General features: G+C 45.3%; 4 protein-coding genes across 6 annotated transcripts; 2 read left to right on the forward strand and 2 right to left on the reverse strand.

The window, feature by feature from the left end:
• Positions 1-521: 521 nt before the first annotated feature.
• Positions 522-2,432, reverse strand: LOC108046900 (uncharacterized protein DDB_G0290587). The gene is made up of 3 exons (XM_017126865.2): positions 2,308-2,432; positions 1,754-1,815; positions 522-1,696 (listed from the first exon to the last, which is right to left on the reverse strand). Exons 1-3 carry the CDS (start codon positions 2,323-2,325, stop codon positions 820-822), a joined length of 957 nt encoding a protein of 318 aa, XP_016982354.1. The 5' UTR covers positions 2,326-2,432; the 3' UTR covers positions 522-819.
• Positions 1,783-11,344, forward strand: LOC108046901 (mitochondrial 2-oxodicarboxylate carrier). Of its 2 annotated transcripts, none has more exons than XM_017126867.2 (2): positions 1,783-1,872; positions 10,441-11,344. In XM_017126867.2, the coding sequence occupies exon 2, from the start codon at positions 10,477-10,479 to the stop codon at positions 11,188-11,190; it is 714 nt and encodes a 237-aa protein (XP_016982356.1). In that variant the 5' UTR covers positions 1,783-1,872; positions 10,441-10,476; the 3' UTR covers positions 11,191-11,344. The 2 variants fall into 2 exon arrangements, with proteins under 2 accessions (XP_016982356.1, XP_016982355.1); XM_017126866.2 differs by lacking the exon at positions 1,783-1,872 and adding an exon at positions 8,609-8,997.
• LOC108046897 lies at positions 3,410-4,894 on the reverse strand. The gene is made up of 2 exons (XM_017126863.1): positions 3,573-4,894; positions 3,410-3,506 (listed from the first exon to the last, which is right to left on the reverse strand). The coding sequence occupies exons 1-2, from the start codon at positions 4,892-4,894 to the stop codon at positions 3,410-3,412; spliced, it is 1,419 nt and encodes a 472-aa protein (XP_016982352.1).
• An 890-nt stretch (positions 11,345-12,234) lies between the features above and the next one.
• LOC108047003 (class E vacuolar protein-sorting machinery protein hse1) lies at positions 12,235-14,771 on the forward strand. 2 transcript variants are annotated; one of them, XM_017127022.1, is made up of 3 exons: positions 12,235-12,364; positions 12,439-13,225; positions 13,463-14,771. In XM_017127022.1, exons 2-3 carry the CDS (start codon positions 12,487-12,489, stop codon positions 14,143-14,145), a joined length of 1,422 nt encoding a protein of 473 aa, XP_016982511.1. In that variant the 5' UTR covers positions 12,235-12,364; positions 12,439-12,486; the 3' UTR covers positions 14,146-14,771. The 2 variants fall into 2 exon arrangements, with proteins under 2 accessions (XP_016982511.1, XP_016982512.1); XM_017127023.2 differs by having other exon boundaries at positions 12,252-12,383.
• Positions 14,772-17,575: the final 2,804 nt, after the last annotated feature.

The following is a 17,575-nucleotide window of genomic DNA, read 5'->3' on the forward strand; positions in this document are numbered from 1 at the left end:
TGGCGCCCTCTGAAAAGAAATGGGAGTGGAAAACCGGCGGAGTTTTCCCCCAATCGCAAGCTAATTTCAACTTCAAAGACTCGAAGCACAAGTTCATCTAGTTAAGTAAATGTAATTGTAATTGTTGAATTGATGATCGAAGGATCGAAGGATCGGCGTCCTCCACTAATTGAGGATGCAAGTCGTTTGATGTGGAGGAGGATGGAGGATGGCTTTTAGGGATCGAGAGAAGGAAAAGAAAAAGAAGTTGGAGAAGGATAAGGATAAGAAGATGTCGGAGCTCAATGATCTTGACTCGGGGCTAGTTGAAATCCGTGCAGCAAGCGCAAAGTATTAGAATATTGATAAAAACAATTTAAATGTGTAAATGTAATTGATGGAGCATACGAATATGAATCAATAAAAGAACATGAAATCAATGTAAAAAAAAGGTCTTTAAACTTTTAGCATGTAATCCCCTAAATTAAACTAATTTTTCTTATTTTTCCAGCCTCTTGCTATTTATTTTATGTCTATTTAAAATAAGAGAAAAAAAATGTAGGTCTGTCGGTAGGCGTTGACTTGTATATGCAGGGATGTTCCAGAAATCGCTGACGATTGGCGCGTCAAATGTCTTTCAGTGTACCAGAGTTTTACCTTAAAATTGCTCAGACTTTAGAATACACCTATTTTTTGAATGGCCTTAAATCCTTTAGGCAAAATTTAAGCTTCCTGGGACACTGAGACTTGACCAGCGGCTGGCGACAATTTCTGGGACACCCCCGAGAGTGACGAATCAGTCAACGAGTGGGTGGCTTAATACTACAGAGTCTGCTTGCTTTAGGCGGGACTGTCAGAGGTCGTCTCCTGCGTTTCCGGCTGGGCCTTGGTGGCACCCTCCTCCTGTCCCTGTCCCTGTTCCTGCTCCCCCTCCTCCTCCTCGTCCTCCTCCTCCCCCTCGTTCTCTGTCTCGCCATCAGCATCCGCTTCCAATTCCTGACTCTCGATGTGACGAGCCACCGGCTGGGACTTGAAGGCCGTGGTGGCTGGAGTGGCCGGATGAGGTGGTGCGGTGGCCACTGGTGAGGATGAGACCAGACTGGGCACGCTCACAGGACACATGCAGGGCACAAATTGGATGCGACTGCCGCCGGCACCCTGATCCGACATCAGATTCTGGTGCGACTGGTAGTTGAAGTAGTCCGGATACGGATACTGGGGCCTGCCGTTGTAGAGGTTGCTCAGCCGGCGATTGTACGTGGGATACTCGCCGAAGCGCATCAGACTGGAGGTGGATCCCTCGGAGAAGCTGCTGCTGGTGGATTGGGGCGGCGGAGGAGGGGGTGGGGGCGTGGTCGTCGTAGTGGTAGTACTGCTGGTCGTGGTCGGTGCCGGAGTGGTCGTCGTCGTCGTGGTGGTCGTCGTCGAAGTGGTTGTGGGCGCGGGAGTGGTGGTGGTGCTGGTGGTGGTGCTGCTGCCCACGGAGGCACTGCTCAGCCCCGCCGGAGGAGTCACCTCCGGCCTGGAGACGGAGTCATGGCGCCGGGCAGCCGCATAGCTGGTCACCGCATACGGATCGTACTGGCCACCCGGGAGCAGGGGCGTCTGGGCTGCCCCGAATCCAAAGAACCCAGGTCCCAGCGGCTGGTAGGTGTAGGTGCGGAAGTAGGTGAGCGGGATGTGCTGCAGCACCGGACCACTTGGCTCCCTGGTCTCCCTACAAAAAAGCACAGGTGATGTTGCAACCATATTAACTTGCACCTTCAATACTCACGTTGTTGTCTTTGGCCACCAGAAGCCGTTGGACAGTTCGCAGCCTGCCAGGATTAGAGTGATCTAAGGAGGGGAAGGAGTGAAGATGGCTTAATTCGCTTGCAGAGGGATAAATACTTGGTAAGTCCGACATTTCCCTAGTCGATAAAACTTTCAAATTTCAATTCAAAGTCATATTCCCCTTTAAATATTTGTTCAATTTAATCCTTAAGATTAATTGGCCCTTTTAATACTATTAACATTCAACAGAAATTTTTTATTCACTTGCTCAATCTCAACATATTTAAAATAACCAAACTCGTATAACGTTGCCACAACAAGAACATTTATATTTATAGAGAATTTAAGTTACAATTTATACTATTTTTTTGGCAGTCAAACTATTTTCATTTTGTTAGTTTCCGATTTAAGAAACATCAAACCAAACATAAACAGAATCCTTTTTTCGTGGTGGAAGTTCGTATCACTTGTGTCATAGAAAAACTTCGTGGTCTTTTTCAGTAGGCAAGGATATTTGAAAGCAAGTCAATCCTTTTTTACTTTTTTTCCACATACCACAAAGTATAGCCACATTTTGCTTGTACGTTGCACTTCACTGGATGAATGTCCCTTTATCCTTGGGGAACAATTAAAAAATATGAAAAAAAAAGGAAGTGATCCACTCGCGTTCGCGGTTGCCTTTGTTCTAAGCCCAAAAAGAGTCGCGGCTCGAGCTTTTATAGCCGAAAACTAAAAACTGAAAACTGGGAATGGGGATCGGTTGGGATCGGTTGGGATCGATTGTGTGGCCCATGGCGATGCTGGGCAGAACAGAAAAGCCGCCACCAACCGGGTTTTTCCTCCAATGGAAAAGAGGGGGGGAAATAGGAAAAGTGGAAAGGGGAGTCTGGAGTCTGGAGTCTGGTGTTTTGGAGTTTGAAGTTTGGAGTGAAGACCCCTTGTAGAACAACGAGAAAATTAATTGCAGGCTGCAGAGCGAAAACTAAGCTGGGAAATCAATAATAATAATGAACGGGGGAACAACAACAGCATGGAGAGGCGGATCATTGACAAAGTGATTGAATGAATGATGGAGCCACTGACAGAAAAGTAGAAGGGGCACGGTTCTTGAAAGGGCCGCATCCATTCGATTGGCCATAAAAATTTGTTGATGACTCTTCTTCGGCCTTCCTCCCTCCCCTTGCTTTTTAACACATTGAAACTTTGTTTTCCTTTCTGATTTTCTGTGTTTTGAGTTCTGGAATTTGGGTCAGTCGACGCCTTCAGCCTCAACAGTTCGATTTGCACGATGGGTTATGCAACTTTGGGTCACTCAATATCTCAATAGAGTAGAGTGTGGTTCCTATTCTTCACTTTCCAATTTACGACCGCCTTTTCAGAGACCGGGCTCTTTTCTGTGGCCCAGGAATTTATGGCTGACCTTTATGGCTTGTAAAACTGTTCCACTATTCCGACCCATTACAATCTAAACTGTCTCATGGCTCCATCTGAATGGCCATATGTAGAGAGGCGTTAATGGTCATCTCGGGATGATTGTCATAATCACAAACTGGGTTCTTTTTTTCCCCCATCCGTTCCCCCAAATGATTCTATACTTGTACGCTATCTTATCTCATCAGTTGTTCTTTACTCTTAGGTGTATGACTAATTAGGGGATTTATCTCCGCGGTCGGAAGCCATTCTCAATGTACTTGGAGGTGTAGTACCTGGTCTGGTTATCCGTTCCCAGTGAGCGGTGGTGCGGTCCCTTGTAGCTGAAATTCAAGAGCGATTCGTAGTGTGTAGTAATACATTATGAATGCAAGAGAGCACCAACTCACCGTGAATTCAGAATGAACCAGGTGCTGGGCTCCCGTTCCGCCGAGCTCCTCTTCTCGATCCGCTTCTTGGATGGATTTTGGAGCAGTTTGCCCAGCGTGTAAACCGGGAAGGCGTAGTACTCCCTCTTGAGTGCGTAACGCGAGCTCTGGCGCACGGGCGGTGGTGGTGGTGAAGTGGTGCTGGTCAGGTGCTGCTCCACCACTGGTCGCTCCAGACTCTCATCGAAATAGACGATCCGAAAGGGTTCAGTGCTGCTGGCAGTGGAGGTTTCCGTTGGCTCCAGAGGTAGCTCCACTTCCGTTTCGGCCTCCTCTTCTGCCAGCCAGTCTGGTTCACCCATCTCCTCGTCATCGAGATCGGCCAGCTCCTGATGCTCCTCCAGTTCCGTTTCCCCACTGGCGTACTCTCGGTGGTTGCTGTTGTGCCCAGTGGATCTTCGCAGGACAGTCTGCCACTGCATCACTTCTTGGGGGGAGTGGAAGGCTTCATATTGCTTGGCCTTCTTCCTTTTCCGCTTGCCCAGCCGCACCATCTCCTCGATCCTGGGCAGCTGTGTCTCGTAGGACGGCGGAGTGGGTGGCGGAGTGGGCGTGGTGGTTCTGATCGTTGGTGCACTAGTGGTGCTGGTCAGACCCGGATCCCCGATGGCCTCATGTGCGTAAAAGGGTATCAGGGTCAGGTTCATCATCTCCTGCTGTCCCGGCACTCGCAATCGCTGGACAATCGGCTTGGGCCGGAACATGGGCGTCGAGGGGGGATAGAGCACTTGACCGGGAACCGGCTCCTGCATGGGATATCGCCTCCTACTCAGCATGGTGTTCAGTATCAGCTCCCCCCTGGTTCCGTTGTAAACGAAAATGGGATAGTCATCCAGGGAATTCTCCCCGGGACCATTGTCGAAAACGGGCAGATGCCGACGGTGACTCCTGGTCTGCGCGATCGCTGGTTGCACGTACTGATGGGGCAGCTGCAGGCGATGGGGCATCATGAAGCGTCGCTGGGGTAATGAAGGGGGAAGTCTTGGAGGAGGAGGAGGAGGAGGAGGCGGAGGAGACGGAGGCACATCCCGATCTTCATGTCTAACCAGAAAGGTGACGGGTCTGGGTTCGGGTGCCACACCTCCTCTTCCTCTTCCCTGCCGCCGGATCATCAGCGGAGTTATCCTGGTTGTCGTCTCATAATCCGCTTCTTGGCGATCCTGTCTCTGCCGCTTGGCCAGCCCATCTTCCAGTATCCAAAGTGGACGATGCTCGCCCGCCAAGTAGCTTTGCCCCAAGGTGACCTCAATCCAAAGTACTAGCACAATCCAAGGCACCTCCATTTAGTGCGACGAATGTGTGTGAAATGGTCAACTTGCCACTCTAATCCATCACTTTATACGGCTTTAGTTGGACACTTGGATTCGGGTTGCTTTTGGTTTCTGGCCGATGGCGTAACTAACTTTCGTTTTGGGCGAAAATCGCACAACTCGTTCTGAGTGGGTCGCCCAAAGGTCGCCGAGTGGGTCACCACTCGGTGTAATGTAGGTCCGAAACCAGAAAGAATTAATGCCTCCTAACTTGGCACTGATTTAGTGCTTAAATGTATCAAAGAGAGTTACTCATTTCGCAACTCAATTTTGTGGTAGACTTCTTTTAAACCCATTTATTCCTATATTCAGAACGCATTCTTATTTACAATGTGTTTAATATCAACATAAGAAGGATAGATTCACATCTTATGTCCTACTTTTGCCCAACGCAAACATAATAAAAGACTTATTTTATGCCACATTTAAACGAATGATCTCTATATCTCTAGAGCCTCCCATTCCCCAGTGGCATCTCTTGTCAGGGATTTTCGGTGTCTGGTGGTTTTGTCAGGAGTTGGACAGCTGCCAACTTCGCTTCAGCATCAATGGAGCCAGCTATTTTCCATTTCCATTTCAAACTCCATCTCCATGGACCATCAGCTGTCAAAACTGGCATTAATCAAAACACTCTTAACCGATTCCCTCTGTTGCGGTGGCCTGCTCCTCCTTCGGTTCTCGGTTCTCGATTCTCGGAGCAGCGCAGTGGAAGTGAATTTTCGGGGACTCTTTGATGGGCAGACGGAGAAGACCTTCGCGCCGGGACTTTACACAGATAGAAAAACAGCTCGATATCAGTTTAATATTCCCAAGACGGAAATGTGCAGGTTTATATCAGGTACTCAAACAAATTCGCTATTTGATACCTTTATTTTATTTCTTAGTTACAAAAGTCTCAAACAGAAAATCCTTTTTGCCTTCGCCCACAAACTATAATAACATCTGCAAATGCGAAACATAATAAATAGAAATCCCAGTTGTCTTTTTGGTTTCTGATTAATATTGTTTATATATTTTTGATGCGACTTCTGTTTCCACTGCTGCACTTTGAAGGTTTTCTAGCACTCCCCTGATTATAATCTTATAATTTTGATATTTTATTAGATATATTTCTGTTTCTATTGTAATCATTTAACTTGAAAAACTCTCATGTCGTATCCATTTTCTTCGAGTGCAGAGCTCTGTTTTCGGTTTTGACCGCCGCCTGTTCTGGGCCAACTTGTTCTCGTTTCTCAAGGGCCACAAGTGTGCAACAAGTGGAACATTCTGACCGAAAACGGGGTTAATAGCCTCTGACGGACGGACAACTGCAGGCGGTCGTGAGTTCTCACTTTGGAGCAGCGGCCCCACAATGAAAATGGGAAATGGAAAATGGAAAAATGATTGATTAGCCCTGTAGATCGCGGCTTTGATCGATCAATCGGCGCTTGCATGTGGCATTCTACATGTTGTGCTTACTTGTAAAACTCGTACTAATTACGGATGGATAAAATGCGTTTTTGAGGCGGGAATGGGAATGGGGATGGCAATGGGATGGGGACTCCATGTGGGATCGGGATCGGAATCTTTGTGTGATCTCCAGCCGGGTGGAAAGACGAGAAATTGCCCGGGCCAAATGGATAAATAAATCGAAAAGCGTTTTCTCCCATCGATCCATTCATGGATGATTTGATGTGATCATCCTCCTCTTCGCTCCGAACTCCCATTTCAATTCCGATTGCGTGACTTGACAGCATTATTAGGTAAGGAGTCGTACGGTGTGATTCCTGGCTTGGATTAATTCGCTTTTAATGGCCTCTAATGCGTTTTAAATTCCCCCCTGCCTGTCCACTGTCCACTGAGCAATGTCATAAATTCCACACATCCATGGAGCATCCATCCATGCCAGATGTACGTCACGCCAACCCGTGCCCATAATTAACAGCCAGAAATATTTGGACAATCATAAAACACACGCAGACGGACAAAGAAAGGCATCTAAATCACAGGGAAATCATATTTGACACCGGCAATTTGTTCTATGCATTTCGGTATAGAATGCATTTTATGTAAATGAAAGTTGTCCTCAATCTGGAGGTCGTATCTGGTATCTCTGATTGATGTCCGGTGTGCCGTGAGCTATGAACAATAAACCAATCAAGAGGCAGAATATGTCAAACGATTTGTTTGTCCATTGTGCGGCTCCTCCTCGCTTTCCTCCTCGTTTTCCTCCTCATTTTCCTCATCTTGGCAGTGTGTTTACATGGGCGAGGAACATCATTAATGCGATGCACAGATAAGCAATCTAATGGATGCGATTGTGCCTTGTTCTTTGGTGTTCGCTAACCAGAGTATTAGTTCTTAAATAGTTAAGTAAGTCCAAGTTCTAGAGTATTCCTCTATATCAACACCATTTTGTAAATGCATTAAACAAGTATTTATTATAACACCTATAATTTGAAAGAGCCATCTTCTATAACTTTATAATTAAAAAGTAATTTCAATTTTCTTGACTCAAATGCCCAATTTGCTGTCCATTTCGTATTTGATTACTAAATAAAAATTTAATAAATAATAAACATTTTACCCCTCTTGAAGTACAGACATTTATGATTGTTTATTTGCTCTACTTTGATTAGTTACTTAAATACGGCTATCGTTCTGCCAATCAAACAACCCATATATAATATTAGATTTCTCGCATTCAGTTATCTTATCTAAACAATTTGTCCATCTGCCTATAAGCCCACTACAATATATAACTCTGAGTGTTTTCAATTGCCATGTCAAATGCTTGTGTTATCTCGGAGATACTTCTGTTTCCATCTTGAATGTTCTAATATTATTCTCTTGGGCAGCATGTGTTTTCGGCTGTCTTTGACTGGAGTTTTCTATACCTGCTACCTGTTGCAAGGACTTGGAGTGTTTTTCTGAATTGAGGCTGCTGTTCTACTCTTTTAACCTTTGTGTAGAATTTTTCCATAGTCGCACAAATAGCTTTCTTTGGTCCGATATCTTGAGCTTTCTGCTGGCTGGGATCGCCAATCTGCTGATGACGAAGACCCCGAGTGGAAAAGCTCTCCAACAACCCCGCGATCTGCGTGAGCAAATTCAATTAGCGAGTCGCGTTCCAGCACATGTGGCTCTCTCCTCGTATTCCGATTTCGATTCCCGATCCGAATCCAAATCCGGCGAAAGCTTCGCCCCGACCCCGTTCCAGTACTCCCAGTGCTAGAATCATCGCATTTCGCCTCCCTCTCTGCACAGAAAGAAAAATGTATATGATTTACTTATGGTTTTACATTCTATAAGTGATATATGTCAAAACAGTATTTTCAATTCCTTTTATTATATCAGTATGATATCATTATTATATTCAAATAATATATTACATTAATTTGATTAATCATCGAATTTCGCCTTCCTCTCTGCACAGAAAGAAAAATTTATATGATTTACTTATGGTTTTACATACTATAAATGGTATATGTCAAAACAATATTTTCAATTCATTTTATTATATCAGTATGATATCATTATTATATTCAAATAATGTATTACATTAATTTGATGCTATATCAAATTTGGATTGCCAGCATTGTCCACTCGTAAACAAAAGGCAAAAAGAAAACTACTTTTTCAAATTGACTTCGCAGTGTTTTCTTTCTGTGTGGTCTTTTGTCTTCGACACAAGCAGCTGCCTCAACCTCGAGCTCAGTGCGAATTGCGTTCTCGAGGCGTGCGGTGGCGGTTCCTTAGTAGTTTTCCGGCTCTGTCCCAATCTATTACCCCTCATTGCTCACACGCAGTTGGCTCTGGGTGAAAAGTGACAGCGTTCGACAGTCCTGCTTCCCGGTGGAGCTGCTAGTTTTTCCCAGGCATTCGGACAGAGAAGTGTGGCGAAGGGAGAAGGGGGAGTCGCAAGGATGGCCGCCCAGCAGCAGGATATCTCGCACGCCAAGCGCGCCGCCTTCCAAGTTCTGGCCGGCGGTTCGGCTGGCTTCCTGGAGGTCTGCATCATGCAGCCCCTCGACGTGGTCAAGACCCGCATCCAGATCCAGACCACTCCGGTGTCCAGTGCCTCAGCTTTGGGAGAGGTGAGTTATCATGGGGCATAGGCAGGTATTCCTCCAGAAAGCAGGTCGACTTGGGTATAAATTACCAGACAAATTAATAGCTTCTGGAGCAAAGATACATGTAGCTAAAACACACAAAGATCACAAAGATTGTTCTGTAGTAAGCCTATGAGCCAATATTGTTTCCCAAAAGATTCTCTAGACAGCATAGATATTTCTCAGATTATATCGTTTATGTAAGAAGAAACACAGATATATAGAAATATTGGACACTAATTAATCACCTCGGAATTCAAGAGACATGAACAGATTGTCCATATCTTGATATGATCCGAAGAGGCTACTCCAAAGATATATATCTTCTCCCATCAGCTGTGGCTTGTTTTGGTTTTGTTTTTTTGGGGCTGGGGCTGTTCGTTTTTGGATAAGGGCAAAGCAAGGTCACGGACACACGCTCCCCAGTTTGTCTATGCTGAACCAGCAGCTCTCTCTGTGTTTACATTTCTCGAGCCAAGGGCCAGACAATCCATATTTATCAGCAGTCGAAGCGAAACGCCGCGCCGAACCAGCTTATCAGCCACGTTTATAAATATATATAATATATGTATATATGGCTCAAGCAGTCCCCAATCCAAATCGAAATCGGAATTATGCGCTGATAGCAGTCGGCACTTTCGATTCCGTTCCGACACTGGACACGCGTGTTGGCCATTAATTTTCGGTTTGGCTTTTGGGGGAAGTGCGTGGGAAATCGCAGGTGCAGCACCTAGTTGTAGCTCCATTCCTAGGAATTTGAACTGGAGAAACTGGTACAAGTGAATTGGGAGGTCCACACCTGCAAAGCCTATCTAATCTGGGTGTTTTCTGGGCCCTGTTTTCGGAAATCTTTATGCTTAGAGGGACTTAGATAAGGCTAAAACAGAGCTAGATTTTCTGGAATAATTGTTATGATATTAAAGAAGTTGCAAAAAATTAGATAAACAAATGAGCTAAAAAGACAAAGAAAGAAGAGTCTCTCAGATTATTTCTGCTTAGACTTCAGCGAAGATATAGGTTTATGGGAAACAATATTTTGTGTGCAGCCCCAGCATAAAAATGTCTTTATTTTGCGACACCATTTCGCATCTTTCAGTCGAGGAGGCGCGATGATTAAACAAATTTACGACTGCAAATGAAAGCAGTCGGAAAAAGTGGGAAAAGGGGTTGGAGGGGACGGACAGGGGGAAATTAGCACAAATACAACAGATAAATATGTGCGGACAATGCACGCAATTGCCCGTGGATAAGTTCCAGTTTTGCGTGTTGCGAAGAAAGAGTGCATAGAACAAAAACAAATATTTAGCAAGCAATTTATTTAAATATAATGATAATATAGTATATTTTCTAAGTTTAAATCAAAACTTGAGCCCCTTCCCTTTCCACCTTTAAAAACAATATACTTATGAACTTTTCGCTACTTTTCAGCTGCACTACAATGGCGTGTTCGACTGCTTCGCCAAGATGTACCGCCATGAGGGCATCACCTCCTACTGGAAGGGGATTATGCCGCCGATCCTGGCGGAGACGCCCAAGCGGGCCATCAAGTTCCTGGTGTTCGAGCAGACGAAGCCGCTCTTCCAGTTTGGCTCGCCCACGCCCACCCCATTGACCTTCTCGCTGGCGGGACTGACGGCCGGCACCCTGGAGGCCATTGCCGTGAATCCCTTCGAGGTGGTCAAGGTGGCCCAGCAGGCGGACCGGCAGAAGAAGATGCTCAGCACGTTCGCGGTGGCCAAGGGCATCATCAAGCAGGACGGACTGGGCTTCCGAGGACTCAACAAGGGCATCACCGCCACCATGGGACGCAATGGGGTCTTCAACATGGTGTACTTCGGGTTCTACCACAGCGTGAAGAATGTGGTGCCCGAGTACAAGGAGAACCACCTGGAGTTCCTGCGCAAGGTGACCATCGGTTTCCTGGCCGGCACGCTGGCCTGCTTCGTCAACATCCCCTTCGATGTGGCCAAGTCGCGCATCCAGGGCCCACAGCCTGTGCCCGGCCAGATCAAGTACCGCGGAACCCTCAGCTCCATGGGCATTGTTTATCGCGAGGAGGGATTCCGGGCTCTGTACAAGGGACTCGTGCCCAAGATTATGCGTCTGGGCCCGGGCGGTGCCATCCTGCTGCTGGTCTTCGAGTACTCCTACGACTACCTGCTGCACAACTACTCATAGTGGCCAAATCCCCAATGTCCCCCATCTAGATATTACTATTCTTTTTTTTTACTTGTATATTCATAGGTAGTCGAGAGGGAGTTGCATTTGAACGCTAGACTTGCGATTGTGATTCGTAATTAAATATGAAAATAAAATATGTTTTGTAAATCAATGTGTTTATGTGTTTATGTGTTTTTTTTGGATTTTTGGAATTGTATATTTATTTTGTAGCATACTTTTGGGGCGGTTTGGAGCGGCCACAAAAATTGCCGTCACCGGCACTCCGAAAAATGCGCACTTGTTTTGCATAATACGCAAGGATAGCGTGGCCAAAACATGGAATGCCATACCTTGCCGAGCTCGTAGAAGGATTCTCTATCGATTGACATCGGAAACTGAAACTTTTTTTTCAGTCAAGAATTCGCAAATTTGAATGATGGTTACATCAGTCAAAAGTCGATTTTCGGACTCAAAATTTTTTGTTCGGGATCGGAACGAAAGTTGTGGGGATCGTTAGCTTAGGTCCTTAGCTGTCCGAAACAGTCGTTCTTTTCTCTGTGGGTCCTGTTTTAGGCGAGTTATCCTGCAAAAACAGATTTTCGGAGTAATTTTTTTGGCATTGTTTTTGCAAGATATCTCGGCCGTTATGCGCCCCACAGATAAAAGACTGACTGTTTTGGATTGCTACGGAGTTAAAGAAGAGGACCTCATCACTTGTTTCCCATTCCGATTAAATATAAGCTTTTTAAAATGTCTAATTATTCTTAGAGGCTCGGATCAAACAAAAAAGCTATGTCAGTTGATAGTGTAGGCCTTTAAGAGTCCAAAACGGTCATTGTTTTGGCTGTGCATCGCATATTGGCCGAGATATACTGCAAAAACTCTTTCAGGCAAATGGGTGTAATTATACATTTATCTTACACGACATCTATACATATTTGTATCATGGACTCGAACCCAGCCATTGTATATCCAAGTTTCCCACCCAACCCACGGTCGGTTGTTGTCCCTGCTATGCTGCTGGTATTTTTCTAGTAACCTCACCTGGCCACACTGGCAAAAGTGAAATCATTTACGTTATTATTACGATTATATTCAAAGCTTATTTCGCGGACAACCGACAACGGACTTCGCAAAAACGCAGCAACAAAAACGAGAGTCGGTTGAAGCGTCGCATCCAAAACGGGTTTCTGTAATTAGCATGCGCATCAGTTCGCTGATTTACGCTTGACGTTTGCCGTTTTTTACTGTTTTTTTTTCTTATAGAGTCTCGTCTCCGAGGGAAGTACTAATCCGAATCCGAATCCGGATCACATGATGGCCTCCAGTGGTGGTGCGCGCTCCCATTGGGCCTTCGTGGCCTGGGCGGTGTTGGCCCTGCTGCTGACGCACGGCGGCGATGTTGTGGATGCACGGCGTAACCAGGGCAGCAGCCAGCGCAAGACCTCCTCCTCGTCCTCCAGCTCCTCCAACTACGGGCACGTGACGCAGCCCAGCTACAACACGAACGGCCATGCCGCCGGCAATTCGCATGCGGATGTGGCCAAACTGAGCTACCCCAACTACAACTCGCAGCCCAATCGCCCGATGACCAATGCCGGCTCCCCAGGATCGCCGGGATCTGCCCCCCAACCGGGCTGGAATGTGCCGCAGGGTCCGCCGCCCGCCTACTCCGCCTCCAATCCCGCCGGTGGAGCCAGGCCCAATATGCACGAACCGCCGCCGGCCTACCATGCCCCCAACTACGGAGCAGCTCCGCCCAGCTATGGAGCAGCCACTGGATCGAACGTGCATCAGCCGCAGTACTCGGGAGTCCCGGCGGGAGCCACCTACTACCCAGCCGGAGGACATGCCGGCGGCTATCCTTCTAATATCCCCGCCGGAGCCACCTACTATCCATCCGCAGGACATGTGCCCATGGGCGGTGGCTATCACCCGGCTGCTGCTGCTCCGCCTCCGGGGGCCACCTACTACCAGGCGGGATCTGCCCTGCCACCCGGAGCCACCTACTACTCGGCGCCGCCCCAGCAATCCTCATCTGGCCTGGGCTTCGGTGAGTTCTTGAATTAGCATACCACCTGAAAATAAGCAGAAGAGTTGGTTCATAGAGCAATGAAATGGCAAGGCATATTCATTCCTTATTCATATACCCTCTTGCCATTTGATGTGTTCCCAATCCCAGGTGTTTGACCCATACGGGCATTAAATATTAACCCAATTCATGCCCAAGTTTGGTGTTATTTTAGGCCACACATCTGTTTCTCCACTGAAAAGTTTACTTTCTTCACAGGCACTGGTCTGCTCGCTGGTGGACTGGGCGGTGCTCTGCTGGGCCATGCCCTCACGCCCTCGGGAGGCAGCTCCTCCTCGCAGCCGGTGGCCGCAGCTCCAGCTGCTGGCCAGGATCGCATCATCATCATCAACAACGGCGTGCCGATGAATGCCACCGATGGAACCACTGTGACCAATGCGGCTGGCGTGGCTGCTGCACCGGGAGCAGCTCCAGTTGCCCCAGCTGCACCAATGCCTCCTTCCAACGTGACCCAAGAAGCAGCTCCAGCCGCACCCCTGGCCCCCATGGCTCCCTTCAATCCGGAGGCCTCCAACATGACCGCGCCGGATGCAGCTGCAGCTGCCCCACCAGCTGGCGGCATCATTTGTGTGCCCACAAAGGTTAACGAAACGGATCCGGCTGACAGCACCAAAACGGTGGAGGTGGAGAAGATCGCCTGCTACCCGGCTCCTCCGCCACCAGCTGCTCCGGCTGGCGAGGGACCAGCTCCCCTGGCGCCCATGGCCCCCGTTCAGCCGGGATCGCAGCAGGTGCAGCAGGCCCAGGACGTGGCGGCTCCCCTGCAGGCATCCGTCAAGTCCAACACCAGCGGAGCCCGCTCCCTGGGAGGCGTGACCGGCCAGAGCCTGCTCATTGTGCTGATGTGCGGGGCAGTGGCCAAGCGCTTTGCCGGCTTCTAAAGAGCACGCTTCTGGAACGTTCCAAGCTGCATCGTGTGCACTTGCCCCCTCGGTTAACCAACCCGACCCACTATCCAACCCAACTGTACCTTTCTCCCCCAGCTTTTGTGGCCTTGGCGCGCACGGTTTGTTTGCCCTGGCCAAGATCGATAATTCCAGGCGCTAATTGGACGAAAATTGTTAATTTATGGCGTACCATCTCCGATTACAGTATTCGTGGATAAACAAGTCCGGTTCCCAGTTTAGAATTCCCCCTTTTCCAACTTAGCCTTTAATTGTGATGATTGCGATGAGCATGGGAATGGGACTGGTAATGGTAATGGTGCACCCGTAACCGGACCCCGACCCAGACCCACAACATCCCACTGTGCTCGAAAACAAAAACAAAAAAGAAAAACAAAAACATTCGAATATCTCAGTATATATATAACCCAGTATATAACCCCTACTCAAAAGCCCTTGAAGAAAGACAAAATGAATGTAAGTTCTCACTAAAAGTGTATATTTTTCTAGAATTGTTAGCGTAATTGTTGCTTGTCTTTTTGTATTGTTGTAAGCAAACGTATTTGTTGCACTCCTCAATTGTTGAATAAAATAAAAGCTTCGCCTACACCCATAGCACTCGACACGTAGTGGTTTCATTTCATCAGGCGGTGCCCACGGAGACATTACTCATGCAAACGCCCAAACTAAATACGGATTTGAATAGTTAATGGACCGCTTGCGGCCCCGTGATGCAAAGCAGCGATTGTCCGGACTATTTTGGTCCGCAAAAAGCGGGCATACCGCGTTTTGCCCGCTGAGTGGATAACCCAAAGGGTGACGACGTCCGTCTGTCACCCATTCTGTTTGTCCACTCAACTCGGCGGGCAAAGCCAAGTACATTGTGTCGTTACGAAAACAGGCGGACCACCAGCGGCAAATATTTGAAGAGGCATGATAAACAAAGCATACTACACGTACTTTCATCTCCCGATCTTCCGGAAGGTTCCTAAAGTTGATGGAGCTGGGGGACGTTCTCTAACCACAAGCTATTAAATACAGTTCCACTTGAATAATTCAAACCGCTATTAAACACCTGCATTTATGCTTCTAGTCTTCACAACAAATTCCAGTTTTATAAATGTATATATAATAGTGGTGGTTCTTTTTTCATTGATATATAATTATAATACAAGCCCATTTAAATTAATTTTTAAATTATAAACTTATGTAAATAGATACTCAAAATAAACCTTAGAAAGAGGTGCTCTCACCAAATATTTGCAGTTTAAAACCTTCCGAAAATGTTGCATATTAATAAATAGCATGCTGATGCCCCCACCTGTATTACCCCAAAGTGCATAACATTACTTTCACCACCTTAGGCAACAAAAATAAATAAACTTGCGAGCCCAAGTTTAAATACTCTTGCAGCTATAATAATAATTAAATATGGATAATTAAAAACAATGAAGCTATGTCGATTTTTCGATAAATTGTGACGAAGGATAAAAAACTAAAGTGGTATTTAGAGAATAAAACCACAATCATTTTGAGTTATGCCACTTTGAAATCGGATGTCTGCAAGAAATGTTATGGCTTCAGAAAAACAGTTTTTAGGTCACTTTTCTGCAAACCCATTTTTCCAAAATTTGGAAAGGGGTTACATCAATGAAAATGACTAAAAATCGACCCAAAAAAAAAATGTAAACTAAAAACACAGTTTTTTTGGGAATTGAACCACAATCATTTTAAGATATGCCACTTTGAATTAGGATGTCTGTAAGAAAAGTTATGGGCTTAGAAGTGCAGGTTTAAGGTCATTTTTCTGCAAACCCATTTTTCCAAAATTGGGAAAGGGGTTACATCAATGAAAATGACTAAAAATCGACCCAAAAAAAAAAAGTAAACTAAAAACACAGTTTTTTTGGGAATTGGGCCACAATCATTTTAAGATATGCCACTTTGAATTAGGATGTCTATAAGAAAAGTTATGGGCTTAGAAGAGCAGGTTTTAGGTCACTTTTCTGCAAACCCATTTTTCCAAAATTTGGAAAGGGGTTACATCAATGAAAATGACGAAAAATTGACCCAAAAAAAAAAAAGTAAACTAAAAATACAGTTTTTTTTGGGAATTGGGCCACAATCATTTTAAGATATGCCACTTTGAATTAGGATGTCTGTAAGAAAAGTTATGGGCTTAGAAGTACAGGTTTTAGGTCACTTTTCTGCAAACCCATTTTTCCAAAATTTGGAAAGGGGTTACATCAATGAAAATGACTAAAAATCGACCCAAAAAAAAAATGTAAACTAAAAACACAGTTTTTTTGGGAATTGAACCACAATCATTTTAAGATATGCCACTTTGAATTAGGATGTCTGTAAGAAAAGTTATGGGCTTAGAAGTGCAGGTTTAAGGTCATTTTTCTGCAAACCCATTTTTCCAAAATTTGGAAAGGGGTTACATCAATGAAAATGACTAAAAATCGACCCAAAAAAAAAAAGTAAACTAAAAACACAGTTTTTTTGGGAATTGGGCCACAATCATTTTAAGATATGCCACTTTGAATTAGGATGTCTGTAAGAAAAGTTATGGGCTTAGAAGTACAGGTTTTAGGTCACTTTTCTGCAAACCCATTTTTCCAAAATTTGGAAAGGGGTTACATCATTGAAAATGACTAAAAATCGACCCAAAAAAAAAAGTAAACTAAAAACACAGTTTTTTTGGGAATTGGGCCACAATCATTTTAAGATATGCCACTTTGAATTAGGATGTCTGTAAGAAAAGTTATGGGCTTAGAAGTACAGGTTTTAGGTCACTTTTCTGCAAACCCATTTTTCCAAAATTTGGAAAGGGGTTACATCAATGAAAATGACTAAAAATCGACCCAAAAAAAAAAAGTAAACTAAAAACACAGTTTTTTTGGGAATTGGGCCACAATCATTTTAAGATATGCCACTTTGAATTAAGAAAAGAAAAGTTATGGGCTTAGAAGTGCAGGTTTTAGGTCACTTTTCTGCAAACCCATTTTTCCGAAATTGGGAAAGGGGTTACATCAATGAAAATGACTAAAAATCGACCCAAAAAAAAAAAGTAAACTAAAAACACAGTTTTTTTGGGAATTGAACCACAATCATTTTAAGATATGCCACTTTGAATTAGGATGTCTGTAAGAAAAGTTATGGGCTTGGAAGTGCAGGTTTTAGGTCACTTTTCTGCAAACCCATTTTTCCAAAATTGGGAAAGGGGTTACATCAATGAAAATGACTAAAAATCGACCCAAAAAAAAAAAAAATAAACTAAAAACACAGTTTTTTTGGGAATTGGGCCACAATCATTTTAAGATATGCCACTTTGAATTAGGATGTCTGTAAGAAAAGTTATGGGCTTAGAAGTGCAGGTTTTAGGTCACTTTTCTGCAAACCCATTTTTCCGAAATTGGGAAAG

This window comes from Drosophila rhopaloa, unplaced genomic scaffold (genome assembly GCF_018152115.1).
Source record: "Drosophila rhopaloa isolate 14029-0021.01 unplaced genomic scaffold, ASM1815211v1 contig_3, whole genome shotgun sequence".
NCBI lineage: Eukaryota > Metazoa > Arthropoda > Insecta > Diptera > Drosophilidae > Drosophila > Drosophila rhopaloa.

What these genes read in the sequence shown, in the direction of transcription:
- LOC108046901 (XM_017126866.2), top strand. Translation starts at nt 8,827, where the DNA reads ATGGCCGCCCAGCAGCAGGATATCTCGCACGCCAAGCGCGCCGCCTTC. An exon ending in GTGCCTCAGCTTTGGGAGAG is followed by an intron (nt 8,998 to 10,440) that starts GTGAGTTATCAT and finishes GCTACTTTTCAG; the next exon opens with CTGCACTACAATGGCGTGTT.
- LOC108046900 (XM_017126865.2), bottom strand. An exon ending in TGGTGGCCAAAGACAACAAC is followed by an intron (nt 1,697 to 1,753) that starts GTGAGTATTGAA and finishes GCTTTTTTGTAG; the next exon opens with GGAGACCAGGGAGCCAAGTG.
- LOC108046897 (XM_017126863.1), bottom strand. Translation starts at nt 4,894, where the DNA reads ATGGAGGTGCCTTGGATTGTGCTAGTACTTTGGATTGAGGTCACCTTG. An exon ending in TGGTTCATTCTGAATTCACG is followed by an intron (nt 3,507 to 3,572) that starts GTGAGTTGGTGC and finishes CTTGAATTTCAG; the next exon opens with CTACAAGGGACCGCACCACC.
- LOC108047003 (XM_017127022.1), top strand. Translation starts at nt 12,487, where the DNA reads ATGATGGCCTCCAGTGGTGGTGCGCGCTCCCATTGGGCCTTCGTGGCC. An exon ending in CTCATCTGGCCTGGGCTTCG is followed by an intron (nt 13,226 to 13,462) that starts GTGAGTTCTTGA and finishes CTTTCTTCACAG; the next exon opens with GCACTGGTCTGCTCGCTGGT.